At 39.0% G+C, this 18149-nt stretch overlaps 1 protein-coding gene across 2 annotated transcripts in view; it reads right to left on the bottom strand.

Annotated features, from left to right (window-relative positions):
- wol (Dolichyl-phosphate beta-glucosyltransferase wollknaeuel) overlaps positions 1 to 18149 on the bottom strand; it is a 117410-nt gene that overhangs the window by 48589 nt on the left and 50672 nt on the right. For both annotated transcript variants that reach the window (XM_090388006.1, XM_090388007.1), the window contains one exon: positions 2355 to 2465. In XM_090388006.1, the coding sequence (XP_090244132.1) occupies positions 2355 to 2465 (111 nt within the window). The remainder of the gene's footprint in view (positions 1 to 2354; positions 2466 to 18149) is intronic.

Raw genomic sequence — 18149 nt, 5'->3', positions numbered from 1 at the left:
AAAGTCCTTCAGTATCTTCTTCAGCGGCGAAATACATTTTTAAACGATTGATTTGTATGAGCGCTTCTTCTATTTTCATCGATGGTTTGTCGTTAATATGTTCTTCGACAGAATGACCTCCTTCCATTTCTTCATCCTCGTGAGGAACTTCTTGAAAAATATCGATGATAATGTCGTTGATATCTAGAGCACCATCTTCTGTAGTGAGGCTCGAGTCCATATCTTTGTAGTCAGAGTCACTTGTAGCTGAAGTATCGTACATTATCAATAGATGTTGAAGTTCTTGTTCTTCTTGGTGCTCCACATTGCTGTTCACAACTTCAATTTTTTGCGTTTGAGAAGCCAGACTTTACGAAACAGTTCACGACAGTTTGTTTTCTAATTGCGTTTACTGAAGAGGAAATCCACTGAATCGCATCTAGGATGCTGAGTTTCTTTGCAAGGCCACTCGCAAATGTTACATCGTTCATGTTTGCAATGAGATGTCTTAAAACACGTTTTCTGTAGTGAATTTTAAAATTTTTTATTATCCCTTGATCCAAGGGCTGACACTCTGCAGATGTGTTTGGTGGCAGAAAAACAATTTGAATGTTGGACAATTCAATGTGCGGGTGAGATGCAGCATTATCCATGAAAAGAATAATTTTTCTGTTTTGACGAATCATGTTTTGGTTAAAGTGACTTATCCATTCGCTCATGATATCTCGTGTCATCCACGCTTTTTTATTAGACTTCCAGTCAACATTCAAAAGATTCAACTTTATGCCCTTGAAACAACGAGGATTTTGTGGTTTTCCTATAACAAGAGGTTGTTCAAAGTCTCCCAGTATATTTGTACACAATAGCACAGTCAAGTGTTCCTTAGAAATTTTTCCGCCCTGGCACTTTTCGTTTTTTAGACTCATTGTTTTTTCAGGAAGAGCTTTAAAAAACAACCCTGTTTTGTCACAGTTGTAAATATCCTTAGCTTCAAAATCACGACATAAATCTTCCAGTTTTACGACCCCAGTATCAACGGATCCACCTTCACCACTTACGGTTTTCCAAGAAATTTTATGCCGAGTTTTGAACTTGTCTAGCTTTGACACAGAAGCAGAAGCTTTGAACTCATTTACTCCCATAGATTTCGTAACCTCCAAAGCCTTTTCCCTAATAATAGGCCCATTAATGGGAATTTTTTTAGCACATGCGTGACAAAACCACTCATACGTAACATTGTCAATTTGAAGTCCAACAGTTTTCGGGAATGATTTTTGAACCTGATCATTTCCGTGTTGCCAAAATTGTTCGAGCAGTTCATTTTTTTTCTTTAGGATGTCGCTTACCTGCATCTTCCCGTCTTCCATTATTTTTTTGCCGATCATACGCATTAATGAGTTCGACTTTATCTTTTAAAGTTAAATGTTTACGAGAAGACATTGTGCACTTCACACGACACTGAACAAAACTGAAACTCAAAAGACGAAAGCCGACAAAATTCCCCCCCCTGCACACACCGAATTCATCAGAAGTTTTACACGTGCCTTAAAATCCTTGAAAAAGGGTTTAGAACCGCGATGTAAACCTTGATAAAATTCAGAGAATCGGAAATAGAAAATAAACACACGATTGAGGCAATACGTAGAAGAAACGTTCCTAGAAAAAGGGCCATGAGCTCGCCCGCTGTCCGTTATGGGGAGATCAAATTAAGTGCTAATTTAAACGAAACAGTGCAGATTGCCTGTTCGCGTCCGTTACAGAGAATGTCCGCTAGACAGAAGCTGAAAACACATTAAAACCAATAGAGGAGAGTCAGGGAATTTTAAAATGTCCGTTGTAGAAAGATGTCCGTTAAAGAGAGGTGTTGTTAGGAGAAGTTTCACATATACTAGAAGTACATATACTAGATAAACAGTTCATATGCATTTTCTTCTTGGCAACAAAGTAACATTACACACACACACACTAATATACTTCAAACAAGAAATATACTTCTAAACAATCAATACCCAGAATCCATCAAACCATAACCGCCCCCCCTCTCTTTCTCTCTATCCCTCCTTCCCCCACCAGCAGAGCTCCCCTTGACTCCCTCACTCTCCCACCCAGATGCCTAAAGGCTACTGTCTATGGAGAGACTTAAAAATGGTCACATTCCATCCTTTGTTCAGTTTGATTTATCATGATTAAATTTATTATTAGAAGAATGCCACAGATGAGGAAACAGAACTATTTTTCAAAGTGCTTCACACAGCATTCCATATATAATCTAATTATTTAAATTTTGATTAAAATCTTGGTGAACCAAATGCAGAGAAATGGCTTAACAGTATATCTTTGTAACCTTTATATAGACTTCAAGGATACACACTTACTTGATGGCTTTGATGTTTCATACATTCTTCTAACTTTTCAACATCTGAAAATTTTGTTGCTCCATCTGCATCAGCAAACAAAAGATACCTCCCTCTGGTACTCAACATTCCCTACAATGAAATATTTCATACCAATCTATAAAATTATGAAATACCTATAAATACATAAAATCTTATGGCAATACAAAAAAAGAATAATAAAATAAAATAAACACAGAAAACATTAAATATTTAATATGAAATAAATGTCATTACAAATTCAGGATTAGTGGGGTTTTAATTTTTTTATTCATTAATATCTATTAAAATTATGCAAAATAACAAGAGTAGAAAAATTTGTAAACACTTGCACAATTGTATTTGTGTAAATGTTTACACAGTTTTACACAACTTCTTTTCGATATGATGGTACAGTGTCTCTACCACTCTACCTTACATAAGCATTAAAAAGATATGATGGTACAGTGTCTCTACCACTCCACCTTATATAAGAATTAAAAAGTGGAGGCTCTAAGGTTCATAAATGGTTTACTGTAACTGTACTTTTTAACTGCAACAGATACCAGGAACAATGGATAGAGCTTCTTTTTTTTCTTTTTTTTTTTGGTTTTCAGGTTATACAAATAGTTCAAAGGTTACACTTATTATACACAGCTGTCACTAGGAAGAACTTCTGTGGAATTACTTACATTGAGGGTGAGCACTTGTAAATTTTTGCTAAATGATAATTTTAAAATTAGTACATATAAATAAAAAATTGTGAAGGTATTCACAATATGAGATGATTAAAACAATGCATTCAAACTAACTTGGTAGAAGAAATGCTGTGTGTGCATTACCCATGAATAAACAAACTCCTTCATACTCTTAGGCATTTAGCCAAGAATCTTTTAGAATTAAACCATGCACACCATCAGGCATCTCTCAAATTGTGGAGTTATACTTCATAACTGGGTTGTCACTATTGCAACAACAGGGTACCTACCTACTCACCCACCGATGAGAAGCCAATAAGCTTCAAAATGTTGCTGCGAGGGTGGTGGTATCCACCGAGAATAAGTAACAATAGTCTTCTCCATAGGTCAGTGGTTCCCAAACTACTGAGATCTACGGATCCCTTCAAAAATGAAAAATGTTCGCGGACCCCCCCCATATATATATACACACAGTCGGACCTCTCTTTAACAAACTTTCATATAGCAAAATTTTCTGTAGCAAAATTTTTTTGATTTCCTCTTAGTCATTACATTGAAAATAGTTTCCATATAATGAAGAAAATTTCCATATAACAAACTAATTTCTAGAGTCCCGGGTACACATTGTTCATACCTCTGGCCTTTAGGCAATAAAGCTGATGCTTAGAAAGCACAAATTAAGAGCTAAAAGGATTAAGCATTAATCCCTTATCTTTTAAAAGCTAAAGGCTTTAATTCCACAAATTAAGAGCGTAAACATTTTACAATTTAATGGTGCCTGAAAAACCCTGAAGGAGGAAACTGGCCAACCACAATGTGGGATAGAAAAAGATGGCAGTTTGGGGGAGGCCTTTGCCCAGTCAGCAATGGCTAAAAAGAAGTAAAACCTATACAACTTGTACACTACTATGCTGAGAAGTCCCGCTGGTCAGCTGTCTACAGTCATTGGCAAAGATTAAGGCATATTCCCAACACAGGCATTGGCTCTGGTCAATGCTATTTTCTACCGTAAGCATCCTATTAGAGAATTAAAATCTTCCTTTATCTCAGAAATTCATCTATTGTTTCGAAGAAATGAGTCGTCCACACTTTCACTAAATTTCACCTGTCTCTGTTTACACAGTAACTACAAGTGGTCCCTAATTTCAGCTTTGTTTTAACTGCTGTGCTAGTAACCTTACAGTGTCTGAGAAGAAATCATTGAGTGTAGTGTGAAAAAGTGGAAGTGCTTAATACTGTAGATCATGGCATTAAAAAAAAAAAGAAATCGCTTTAAAATTTGATGTCCCTGCCAGTAGCCTGTCAACCATTCTGAAAAACCCTGTTTCGATTCTCAAACCGTTTGAGGAAACGGGACCCAGTCAGAAGCATGCAAAATTATGCCTTTGGGAAGATGTAGATTAAGCAATTTTTAAGTAGATGAAGTTGATTCGAGACCAAAACATGCCGATATCATGGCTATTAATAAAAGAAAAGGCTATGGAGTACACATCTTTTCTGGGGCACAAAACATTCCAAGCCAGTTCTGGTAGGCTGGACAAATTTAAAGAGCGTCATTGCTTATTGTTATTTCGGATGAAAGTGGAGTTGCAATCGAAGAAAACTATACCCGCTGGAAATAAACAGTTTTGAAAAAAATTATGGAGCACTACGAGTCCAAAGACATATTCAACATTGATGAAACATCTATTTTTTAAATGTTTGCCGAACAAGACACCGACTTTTAAAGGTGATAAATGTTTAGGTGGTAAAAATATCAAGAGAATTACACTCTTGGTTGTAAATATGGCTGGTAATGAAAAACTAAAGCTTTTGGTAACAGGCAAAAGTAAATAACCTTGATGTTTGGCGCCTCCGTAGCCAGGTGGGAAGGAGCAGTAGTGCGAAGCACACGCTTCTTGATTAGACCGGGGTTCGAGCCCGTCACCACCAAATACGGAGGATGCGGAAAAGTCAGGGAATGACGACCGCATATCCCGGAGCAATATGGCCTTAGTTGCTAATGATCCTAAAAACCAAATAACAAACAAACCTTGATGTTTCAAAGGAATAAAGTCTTTAGAGTTGGACTACAACTACAACAAAAAACCTTGAATGACAAGAGAAATTTTTGAGCAGTGTATTTTAAATTTCGATAGAAAGATGACGAAAGAAAACAGAAAAAGTCACGATGATTGTCAACAACTGCCCTGTCCATCTTCACTTGGTAATTTCGAAACTTACAAGTGTGAAGTGTGAAAAAGTGGAAGTGCTTAATACAGTAGATATTGTTTTCTTCCTTCTGAATAATGTCTTAACTGCAGCCAATGGACCAAAACATTATCAAGAATTTAAAAATGCACTACTGAAGGCACATACTGAAAAAAATTATACTGAGAATAGAAACCAACCAACCTATAGATTCTATTATAGATTTGTGGATGTGCATATCAGAGTTGGCGAAAGTGTGGAGTCAAGATGTGACAGAAACAACCATTAAGAATTGTTTTGCAAAAGCAGGTTTTGCCAAAATGCTTATTAACAGTGTTAATGTTAAGCAATGTCTACTAGAAGACATTAAGCAATCTTTGGAAGAGTTTCAAGCAAGGTTTGATCGGTGCAGAAATCATTCTTGATGAATTTTTAGGAGTTGACAATGATGTCATAGTAGCTGAATAGCGGAGTGACTCCAACATTTTGGAGCATATTTAAAGATCCGTAGCCGAGTGGTCAGGAGCGGGAGTGCAGTAGCAGACGCTCTTTGAGTAGACCAGGGTTCAAGCACCTGAATACGGTCGATCTGCCAACCCGCACTGGACCAGCGTGGCAGATTATGGTCCATTTCCCTCAGCATGAATTGTCGAGGAGGCTTCCATCCTGCAGTGGGTTGATAATGGCTGCACTTTACCTTTTTTTTTTTACTAAAGATTGAGTGACAATATCAACAACGAGTTGGATGAAAATGAGGGCAATATTAAACTTTCCAAATAAATGTTGGCGGTATTTGAAAAATTTGCATCGAGCCTTCAGTGAGAAGAAAATGTAACAGAAAATACATCTGAGTGTTTAAAGTTTAAACAAATGCGAACATTTTTATGAACGGTGTACAGTAGAATCTAGTGTACAACAAAAAATAACCAAATATTTTACAACATAATTCTTAAAAGTGTACTAATAAATTATGGGCATCATGTAAGTAGTCATTTCTTAATATGTATGTATTAATAAATTGTTTTAAAATGTTAGAAAATTTATTCATTCCCACTTCTTTCCCATCTTTTACTATATTTCTGAATTTACAGTATTTTTCAATGTTGAAAGGTCCTATTTCTTTATAACAAAATTTCTGTATAACGAATTTTTTCAAGGGAAAGATCGATTTCATTATATAGAGGTCCGACTGTATATATGTTTCTGGTGTGTGTATACACGTACGAACAAGAAAATTCAAAATTTTCTGTTTAAAACAACTCAACTTTATTCTTATTTTTACATTAAATATATAATAATAACCTTACTTATCATCAATTTGCTATACATATAACAAATAATTTGATTAGTTACAGAGGGTCGTTTCGCGGACCCTTTGGAATTGGTCTACGGATCCCCAGGAGTTCACAGACCCTAGTTTGCGAACTGCTGCCATAAGTGAAGTGTTACTTATTTCAGGTAGTGCAATACAATGGCAACTCATTGTGAAAGTATTCACAATATGAGATATGATTTAAATGATGCATTCAAACTACCTTGGTAGTAGCAATGATGTGTGTGCGCGTGCGTGTGTGTGTGTGTGCGCGCGCGCGCATTACCCATGCATAAACAAATTCCTAAGTACATACAAAGGGTACTAGGAAAGTTTTGCAATACAGCTTTGTTTATTTAATTTTTTCAAAGTAATTTCCTCTACATTCAATACACCTCTCCATCCTCCGAAACCAATCTTTAAACCAGTTCTGCCAAGTTTCACTAGGGAGTAAAGCACACTCGTTGTCCCAAGCCCGTAGGTCATCATTACTGGAAAACCGCCTCCCTTTTAGCTTCATTTTCACATGCGAGAACAGTGCAGTCACAGGGAGCAAGGTATGGACTGTAGGGAGGGTGCTCGAGAAGTTTCAGTCCTGTCGTGGTCAAATATGCGGTGCAGGCTTTGGCGCGGTGAGCTGGACCATTATCGTGATGGAGGTACCAGGTGTCCATTCTTGACTTTGGCCACAGGTTCTTCATAGATCCAATGACTTTAGGCAGGCATTGTTCAGTATACCACTTAGCTGTGACTGTCTTCTGCGTGTCCAAAACGACACGTTCCACAATTCCACTCGATTTGAAAAATACAGCTATCATTTTCTTCTTTACAGATCGGGATTTTCTGACAATTACGGGTGTGTCGTCATCATCAAAGACCCAAACTTTGTTTTGAGCCTTGGTCGGCAGATCGTAATAGTACAGCCAAGTCTCGTCACCTGTCACGATGTTGTTCACATACCGAGATTGTCCCTTATCAAACTTTTTTAACATCTCCCGGCACCAAATCACACATCGTGTCATCTGCTCTTCAGTCAGTTGATGCGGCACCCAGAGAGAACAAAGTTTCTTCACGTGCAAATGATCTTGCAGAATCGAACGAATTGCTGGTGCATTTAGGCCCAAAGTATCCTCTATCTGTTGGTAGGTCACTCGCCTGTTTTCGTCAAGCATTTTCCTCACAGCAGTAACGTTTTCCTCCGTAACTGACGTTCGTGGCCTTCCCGGCCTCTCCGAATCCTCCAGAGTGAAATTTCCCCTTTGGAATTCTCTATACCACCTGAATATCGTTGTACGATGTGGACAATCATCATCTAGTGCAAGAGTCATTTCTTCTAAGCACTGGTCTATGGTTAAACCACGCACGAAATTATACCGCAAAACTGTCCTTATCTCATTTCGTGACCACGATGCCATCGCATGAACTTTACACTCTCACTACTAATGAATAACTGAGCCCATCGACTTGGCGCGGCGGCTACTATGCACGTATGAACATGTCTCAACATGCAGCAACAAGCAGCTTCCTGTGATTCATTGTTGCGTCATATTGCAAAATTTTCCTAGTACCCTTTGTATAAATGTCATAAATAGCATTATATTTCCATAAAAGAATTACAATCGAGCTTTTATATTTTATTTTTATTTATTAACTGTTATATTTTACTATAAAAAGTAATGTAATTTAATCTGCAAATTGTTTTTATATTATATTTATTGATACTTTTAACTGTAAGAGTATTGGCTCTAAAGTTACAATTACAGCAGGAATTATATCTTCACACATATTTCAAATTAACATCAGAGATTCCACATATATTTGCAAATTAAATGATATACCAATTGTTACCCAATGGTAGAAAAAATGAATTCCTACATAAAGGCACATTCAATTAACTAAATAAAAATACAACTGAAGTCAAGGTTTTAGATCTAATTTGGGATTCAATTCTCAACACAAGCTGTAGAAAGAGAAAAATTAAAAATTAAGAATATACACATGAGTAATGCAGGTTTTTATAATTCTAAAATTTAATTAATGACACTACTTTTATAAATTATACAAAATTAATAATCATGTATAGGTTGCCAAATATTTTGTACAAGTTTCAATTTCAAAAAACAATAATACTGAAAGTATAAAGAGTAAGTTAGAAATTAAGAAACATATGAGGGGCGATAATTTAATTGGCATTAGTAGAGGCATACGATGCAAGAAAGCAAGCTTATGCAGCATCAGCCAAAAAAGAATAAAAAAACACTCCCATTTCACCCCTCCATTCGTTCCAAAAAACTGTCCAGCTCAGCCTTAAATTTATTTAGGCTATCAACTTCCACAACAAAAGATGGAACTCTGTTCCACCAATCAACAACCCGCTGGCTAAAGGCAAACTTCCGCACATCTATCCTACAACTGTCTTTCCTCAATTTGAATTTATGCCCTCTCAGCTGATTATTCTGGCCAAGAGGAAAAATCCCATCAGCATTGAGCATGCTCAAACCATTCAAGGCTTTATACACCTCAAACAGATCACCACGCAGGTGCCCAGTCTCCATACACTGTAATCTGCAAAACATAAGCCTTTCTTTGTAAGAGCAACCCTTGGATCCATTTACTAATCTTGTTGCCCTTCTCTGTACCTGTACCAACAGCTCTACATCCTTCTTAAAATGAGACCTCCAGACCTGTATACAGTACTCAAGTTGTGGCCTAACCATTGCCTTATACAAGGGGATAATCACCTCCTTATCCCTGCTAGAAAAATTCCTGTATATCATTGACAATACACCATGAGCTACTCTTGCAGACCATCTGCACTGCTCAGAAACTTCATATCTGTCTACACAATTACCCCCAGGTCCTTTTCGTTCTCTACCACCGTCAGTGTAGTACCACAGAGTTGATACGTCACTCTGGGGTTAGTGCTTCCCATATGTAGCACCTTACATTAATCAATGTTAAACTTCATTTGCTACCTCTCACAGCCCATCTGCTCAACTTTTCTAGATCCTGTTGCAGCAGAATACTGTCATTAGTGTCCTTAACAACCCTGCCAACCTTCGTATCATCTGCAAACTTGGACATTAAGCTTGATATACCATTATCAATATTATTTATAAATACAGAAAACAATAATGGACCCAACACTGAACCCCGAGGGACTCCACTAATAACATTAGTCCACAATGAGCAGTATCCATTGATTACCACTCTTTGTCTTCTCCCCCTCAACCACCTCTTTATCCATAACAGCAATTTGCCTCCAATGCCACACTGATCCAACTTGTGCAGCAGTCTTCCAATGAAAGGGACCTGGGGGTGGTTGTGCAGGCAGATATGAAGTTCTCTGAGCAGTGCAGACGGGCTGCAAGAGTAGCTCATGGTGTATTGTCAATGATATATAGGAATTTTTCTAGCATTGATAAGGAGGTGATAATTCCCTTGTATTATTCCCTTGTCAGGCCACACCTAGAGTACTGTATACAGGCCTGGAGACCTCATTTCAAGAAGGATGTAGAGCCGCTGGAACGAGTACAGAGAAGGGCAACAAGATTGGTGAATGGGACAAAGGGGTGCTCTTACGAAGAAAGGCTTAAGTTTTGCGAATTACAGTGTCTGGAAACTAGGCACCAGCGAGGTGATCTGATAGAGGTGTACAAAGCCTTGAATGGTTTGAGCATGCTCAATGCTGATGGGATTCTTCCTCTTGCTCAGAATAATCACCTGGGAGGGCATAAATTCAAATTGAGGAAAGACAGATGTAGGATAGATGTGCGGAAATTTGCCTTTAGCCAGCGAGTGGTTGGTAGGTGGAACAGACTTCCATCCCTTGTCGTGGAAGTTGATAGCCTAAATAAGTTTAAGGCTCAGCTGGACAGGTATTTCGAACGAAAGAGGGGTGAAGTGGAAGTGGTTATTTTTTATTTATTTATGTTACTTTTTTTTTTTTTTTTTTTTTTTTTTGGCTGATGCTGCATAAGCTTGCTTTCTTGCATCAAATGCCTGTACTAATGCTAATGTGCAACAGTATCAAAAGCCTTTCTAAGATTCAAGTATGTAATATCAAAGTTATTCCCTCCATCCAGTTCTTTTGTGACTGCATCATAGTATACAATCAAATTGGTCAGGCAAGACTTCCCCTTAACAAAACCATGCTGTGTCCGAGCTATAACTGAAGTCTTGTCTAGATGATTCTGCAGTGCTTCTTTAACCAGGGCCTCCATTAATCTTCCTGGAATAGAAGTTAAACTCACAGGTCTATAATTACTTGTGTCAGCCTTTGATCCTCCTTTGTGAATTGGAGTCACATTTGCACATCTCGAGTCTATGGGTACCTCCCTTCAGTCCAAGGAAGCTCTCATAAATATGGCTAAGGGTTTGTTTACTTTGTTTGCTGCCTCCTTTAATATAACTGGATATATCTCATCCACCCCAGGTGCCTTTCTTGTGTTTACTTCAACATATCCCTTGCCTTCTTCAACATGATAGCTTGGGGGGATACAAGGACTAATAGTTTAACAGTAGCCATAGGCAGATGTGAAGGTGATTCTGCACAACTTCTATTAGAATAAGTAGCGACCTGGAGCGAGGGGGTGTTGGGGGTTTCAGGAACGGATGGCAGTCATCCTGAAATTGGTGAGTATATCGGATGTGTTCGGGTAACTAGGGGTGGAATAGGAGCATGTATGCTTGCATGTATACCAATGCTAGAAGTATAGTAAATAAATTTGATGAATTTGAAGTGTTGGTCAAGACATCAAAGGCGGATATAGTTGGGATAGCAGAGACGTGGTGTCACACAGATATAAGGTATGCAGAACTGGAATTTGGGGAGTACAATGTGTACAGAAAGGATAGACAGGATAGAAAGGGAGGAGGTGTTATGCGGTTAATTAAGAAAAACATAAAATCAAAAGAAGTGGACCCAGTTGATATAGATGAACAGTGCACTGTTGAGTCAGTTTGGTGTGACATACACACTGCGAAAGCAAAAATAAGAGTAGGAGTGTGTTATAGGCCTAATGACTCGAATGAGTACAATGAACAATTATATAGAGAAATATAGTGGGCCAGTAAATCAGAATGTTTTATAATTGGGGATTTTAACTTACCAGATATTGACTGGAACTTGTGGGGTGGTCACTCACACACTAGTCAACCTTTTGTGGATTTATTGGATGATTATTTTCTGCAGCAGCATGTTCGAGAGGCAACCAGAGAGAGTAATACTTTTGATCTGGTTATCAGCAGTGATCACTCGTGTATTAAGAATTTGAAGGAACCAGTGATAACATTGCACTGATGTGGGATTTACTTAAAGATATAATTACCATCAGGGGTAAAGGAAAGTGTTTTTGCTTCCGTAAAGGTGAGTACAGTGGTCTCAGAAAGTTTTAAATTCTGTACAGTGGGATAAACTGACGATGTTACCAACAGTAAATTCTTAGTGGGAAGCATTCAAGGAATTAATCGTAGAAGCTATTAAAAGTTTCATACCTATTAAGAAATATTGTTCAAGGTTTAGGCCTAAATGGTTATCAAATGAACTAATGGGACTCGTAACAGAGAAGAAAAATGCATGGGATGCATATAAATTATCAAGCGACTCAGAAGCCTATGGCAGATATAAGCTAGTCTGTAATCAGATCACAAAGGAGGTTAGGCAGGCGAAGGCAGATTACAAGAAATCCTTGGCAAAAGATGCTAAGAAAAACAGCAAGGATTTCTTTACTTATATAAACTCTAAAAGGAAGGGGATGAATCTGATTGGTTCACTTGATATCGATGGATCGACTGTTGATGATCGTGCCCAGATAGCAAACAAACTAAATGAGTATTTTGCATCTACATTCACACACGAGGAGTTATTAAGGTTTGGAAGTGGCAGAAGGTTATCAAATTGTAGCAGGATACTTAATGATTTTGTAATAACTGAGAGAAAGTGGAGGAGAAATGTTTGAAGTTAAACATAAGAAAAGCACCTGGGGTGGATGGGATCTATCCAGTTATATTAAAGGAGGCGGCAAAGCAACTAAACAAACCCCTGATCATAATTATGAGAGCATCCTTGGACTCAGGGGAAGTTCCCATGGACTGGAGATGTGCAAATGTATTCCCAATTCACAAAGGGGGATCGAAGGGTGACATGAGTAATTACAGACCAGTCAGTTTAACTTCTGTTCGGGTAAAATAATGGAGTCACTGGTTAAAGATGCATTGCAGGATCATCTAGACAAGACTGCAGCAATAATTCAGACACAGCATGGGTTTGTTAAGGGAAAGTCTTGTCTGACAAATTTGATAGGATATTATGATGTGGTTACAAAGGAACTGGATGGAAAAAATAATTTTGATATCATCTATTTGGATTTCAGGAAAGCTTTTGACACTGTTGCGCATGAAAGACTATTGTACAAATTTTAGCTATTAAGGGTAAGTTGGTATTAAGGGTAAGTTGCTACAATGGATAAAAGGATGGTTAAGTGGGAGAAGACACAAGGTGGTAATCAATGGGTGCTGCTTTTCGTGGACTAATGTTATTAGTGGAGACCCACAGGGTTCGGTGTTAGGTCCACTGTTGTTTTGTATATTTATCAATGATATTGATGAAGGTATATCAGGCTTAATGTCAAAATTTGCAGATGATACAAAGGTTGGTAGGGTTGTTAATGACAGTAATGGCAGTGTGCTACTGCAACAGGATCTAGATAATTTGGGCAGATGGGCTAAGAAGTGGCAACTGAAGTTTAACCTTGACAAATGCAAAGTACTGCATATGGTTAGAAGTAACCCCAGAGAAACATACCAACTGTGTGGTACTACATTTAAGGTGGTAGAAAATGAAAAAGACCTGGGAGTAATTTTACAGGCAGATATGAAGTTTTCTGAGCAATGCAGACAGGCTGCCAGGGCAGGTCATGGGGTTTTATCAATGATATAGAGGAATTTTGCTCGCAGGGAAAAGGAGGTGATTATCCCTCTGTATAAGGCAATCGTCAGGCCACGCCTTGAGTACTGCGTACAAGTCTGGAGGCCTCATTTTAGGAAGGATGTAGATTTACTTGAGAAGGGCAACAAGATTGGTGAGGGGAATGAAGGGATCCTCTTACCAAGAGAACCTTAAGTTCTGCAAATTGCAGTGGCTGGAGACTAGGCACCTGCGCGGTGATCTGATTAAGGTGTACAAGGCCTTGAATGGGTTGAGCATGCTGAATTCTGATGGGATCCTTCCACTTGTTCAGATTACGAACCTGAGGGGGCATAAATTCAAATTAAGAAAGACAGATGTAGAATAGATGTGCAGAAATTTGCCTTTAGCCAGCGGGTGGTTAATTGCAGGAACAAACTTCCATCTGTTGTTGTGGAAGTTGATAGGTTGAATAAATTTAAAGAGGAACTGGACAGACATTTGGAGGGAATGGTGTGATTTTTTTTTTTTTTTTTTTTGGCTGATGCTGCATAAGCTCATACACATGCTTTCTTGCATTACATGCCACTAGTACTACTACATATCCCATGCATTTTTCTTCTCTGCCATATGTCTCATTAGTTCATCTGACATCCATTTAGGCCTAAACCTTGAACAATATTTCTTAGTTGGTATGTAAAGCCTAGTAGCTTCCAAGATAAGTTCTTTGAATGCTTCCCATTTTGAATTTGCTGTTGGTAACATCATCAGTTGGTCCCACTGCATAGAATTTAAATACTGGCTCAGAACATCGTATTCGCCTTTACGAAAGCAATAACCCTTCCCTTTATCCCTAATTGTAAATACCTCTTTGAGTAAATCCCACTTCAGCACACTATGATCACTGCCACCCAGTGGTTCCTCTATCTGCAGATTCTTAATGCATGAAGAATCACTACTGATAATCAAATCAAGAGTATTACTCCCTCTAGTTGCCTCCCAAACATGCTGATGTAGAAAACAATCATCCAATAAATCCACAAAAGCCTTGCTTGTGTGTGAGTGACCAACCCACAAATTCCAGTCAATATCTGGGAAATTAAAATCCCCCATTATAAGACTCTCTGATTTACTCATCAGAGTCATTAGGCCTATAGCACACTCCTACTCTCAATTTTGATCTCCCAATGCTTATGTCAACAACAAACTGACTCGACACTGCACTGTCCAGCGATGATAACTTTGATATTCCTTGGAATATCCAAGAAATATCAAAGTTAATCCTTGCATCCAGTTCCTTTGTGACCACATCATAGTATCCAATCAAACTGGTCAAACAAGACTTCCCATTAACAAAAACATGCTGTGTCCAAGATATAACTGAAGTCTTGTTTAGATGATCCTGCAGTGCTTCTTTAACCAGTGCCTCCATTAATTTCCCTGAAAGAGAAGTTAAAGAACAAAAGCACAAAAGGTGATATTGTTGTACACGTTGACACTAATGATATTAAACGTAGGAGATCAGTGGAAGTTGTTGTTGTTGTTATTTGGTTTTTAGGAGCATTAGCAACTAAGGCCATATCGCTCCGGGGATATGCGGTGGTCATTCCCTGACCTATCCGCATCCTCCGAATTTGGTGGGTTACAGGCTCGAACCTCGGTCTAATCAAGAAGCGTATGCTACGCACTGCTGCTCCTGCCCTACTGGCTATGGGGGCGCCACTTAACAAGTACAGGTCACTGTTGAAAAAAAGCCATGAATTAGGGTTGAATTTGAAAGCGTCTGCAATTCTGCCAAGACACGATAGGAGGGAGTATATGATGAGAGCTTTGTTGATCAATTCGGGCCTGGAAAGACTGTGCAAGGCTCAAGGAATAGAATTTAACTCAGCCTGGTCTGTACTTGTTAACAGGAGAGACTGCTTCTACAGGGATGGGATACACTTAAATAGAAAGAGTGCAAGAATATTTGCTGATGCTATCGAGGCAGTGTTAGATGGGTCGGAAAACTGCTAGCTTGGGGGGGGATACAAGGACAAATAGATTAACAGTAGCCACTGGCAGAGGTGAAAGTGATTCTTGGACTGCTTCTATTGGAATGAGCAGCAGCTTGGAAAACAAGATGCAGGGTATTTCAGAGACTGCTGGGAGTCATTGTGGTACAAGTAAACACATGGGTTGTATTAGGGTAGATAAGAATAGGAACAGGTGCATGTATGCTTGCGTGTACACCAATGCTAGGAGTTTAGTAAATAAATTTGATGAATTTGAGGTATTGCTCAAAGCATCAAAGGCAGATATTGTTGGGATATCAGAGACGTGATGTCACACAGATATAAGGAATGCAGAACTGGAAATTGGGGAGTACAATGTGTACAAAACGGATAGACAGGATAGGAAGGGAGGAGGCGTTATACTATTAGTTAAGAAACACATAAAATCTAATTAAGTGAAGCCAGTCGACATCGCTGGACAGTGCAGTGTCGAGTCAGTTTGGTGTGACATTGGGAGATCAAAATTGAGAGTAGGAGTGTGTTGTAGGCCTAATGACTCTGATGAGTATAATAAGAAACTGTACAGGGAAATAGAGTGGACCAGTAAATCAGAGTCTTATAATAGGGGATTTCAAATTCCCAGATATTGATTGGAATTTGTAAGCTGGTCACTCACACACACTAGCAAGATTTTTTGTGGATTTATTGGATGATTGTTTTCTACATCAGCATGTTCCTGAGGCAACTAGAGGGAGTAATACTCTTGATCTGATTATCAGTAGTGATTCTTCATACATTAAGAATCTTCATATAAAGGAACCACTAGGTGGCAGTGATCATATTGTGTTGTTATTTGGTTTTTAGGAACATTAGGAACTAAGGCCATATTGCTCTGGGGATATACGGTGGTAATTTCCTGACCTTTCCGCATCCTCTGTATTTGATGGATCATGGGCTAACCCATGATCCATCCCATGATGGATCCATCATGGGATAGATCATGGGTATTTGATGAACCCCGGTCTAATCAAGAAGAGTGTGCTATGCACTGCTGCTGCTCCTGCCCACCTGGCTACGGAGGTACCAATCACAGAGTGCTGAAGTGGGATTTACTCAAAAAGGTAACTACCATTAGGGGTAAAGGGAAGGGTTTTTGCTTTCGTAAAGGCGACTACAGTGGTATGAGACAGTATTTAAATTCTATATGGTAGGACCAACTGATGATGTTACCAACAGCAAATTCAAAATGGGAAGCATTCAAAGAATTTATGTTGGAAGCTACTAGGCTTTACATACCAACTAAAAAATATTGTTCACGGTTTAAGCCTAAATGGATGTCAGATGAACTAATAAGACATACGGCAGAGAAGAAAAATGCATGGGATACATATAAATTAATGGGTGACGTGGAAGCCCATGATACATACAAAGGGTACTAGGAAAGTTTTGCAATATGACGCAACAATGAATCACAGGAAGCTGCTTGTTGCTGCATGTTGAGACATGTTCATATGTGCATAGTAGCCGCCGCGCCAAGTCGATGGGCTCAGTTATTCATTAGTAGTGAGAGTGTAAAGTGCTTGCGATGGCATCGTGGTCACGAAATGAGATAAGGACAGTTTTGCGGTATAATTTCGTGCGTGGTTTAACCATAGACCAGTGCTTAGAAGAAATGACTCTTGCACTAGATGATGATTGTCCACGTCGTACAACGATATTCAGGTGGTATAGAGAATTCCAAAGGGGAAATTTCACTCTGGAGGATTCTGAGAGGCCGGGAAGGCCACGAACGTCAGTTACGGAGGAAAACGTTACTGCTGTGAGGAAAATGCTTGACGAAAACAGGCGAGTGACCTACCAACAGATAGAGGATACTTTGGGCCTAAATGCACCAGCAATTCGTTCGATTCTGCAAGATCATTTGCACATGAAGAAACTTTGTTCTCTCTGGGTGCCGCATCAACTGACTGAAGAGCAGATGACACGACGTGTGACTTGGTGCCGGGAGATGTTGAAAAAGTTTGATAAGGGACAATCTCGGTATGTGAACAACATCGTGACAGGTGACGAGACTTGGCTGTACTATTACGATCTGCCGACCAAGGCTCAAAACAAAGTTTGGGTCTTTGATGATGACGACACACCCGTAATTGTCAGAAAATCCCGATCTGTAAAGAAGAAAATGATAGCTGTATTTTTCAAATCGAGTGGAATTGTGGAATGTGTCGTTTTGGACACGCAGAAGACAGTCACAGCTAAGTGGTATACTGAACAATGCCTGCCTAAAGTCATTGGATCTATGAAGAACCTGCGGCCAAAGTCAAGAATGGACACCTGGTACCTCCATCACAAAAATGCTCCAGCTCACCGCGCCAAAGCCCTCACCGAATATTTGACCACGACAGGACTGAAACTTCTCGAGCACCCTCCCTACAGTCCAGACCTTGCTCCCTGCGACTTTGCACTGTTCCCGCATGTGAAAATGAAGCTAAAAGGGAGGCGGTTTTCCAGTGATGAGGACCTTCTACGGGCTTGGGACAACGAGTGTGCTTTACTCCCTAGTGAAACTTGGCAGAACTGGTTTAAAGATTGGTTTCGAAGGATGGAGAGGTGTATTGAATGTAGAGGAAATTACTTTGAAAAAATTAAATAAACAAAGCTGTATTGCAAAATTTTCCTAGTACCCTTTGTAGAAGC

This window comes from Mastigoproctus giganteus, chromosome 13 (genome assembly GCF_048544385.1).
Source record: "Mastigoproctus giganteus isolate SK-2022 chromosome 13, ASM4854438v1, whole genome shotgun sequence".
NCBI classification, from domain to species: Eukaryota; Metazoa; Arthropoda; class Arachnida; order Uropygi; family Thelyphonidae; genus Mastigoproctus; species Mastigoproctus giganteus.
This window is presented reverse-complemented; position numbering and strand designations above follow the sequence as displayed.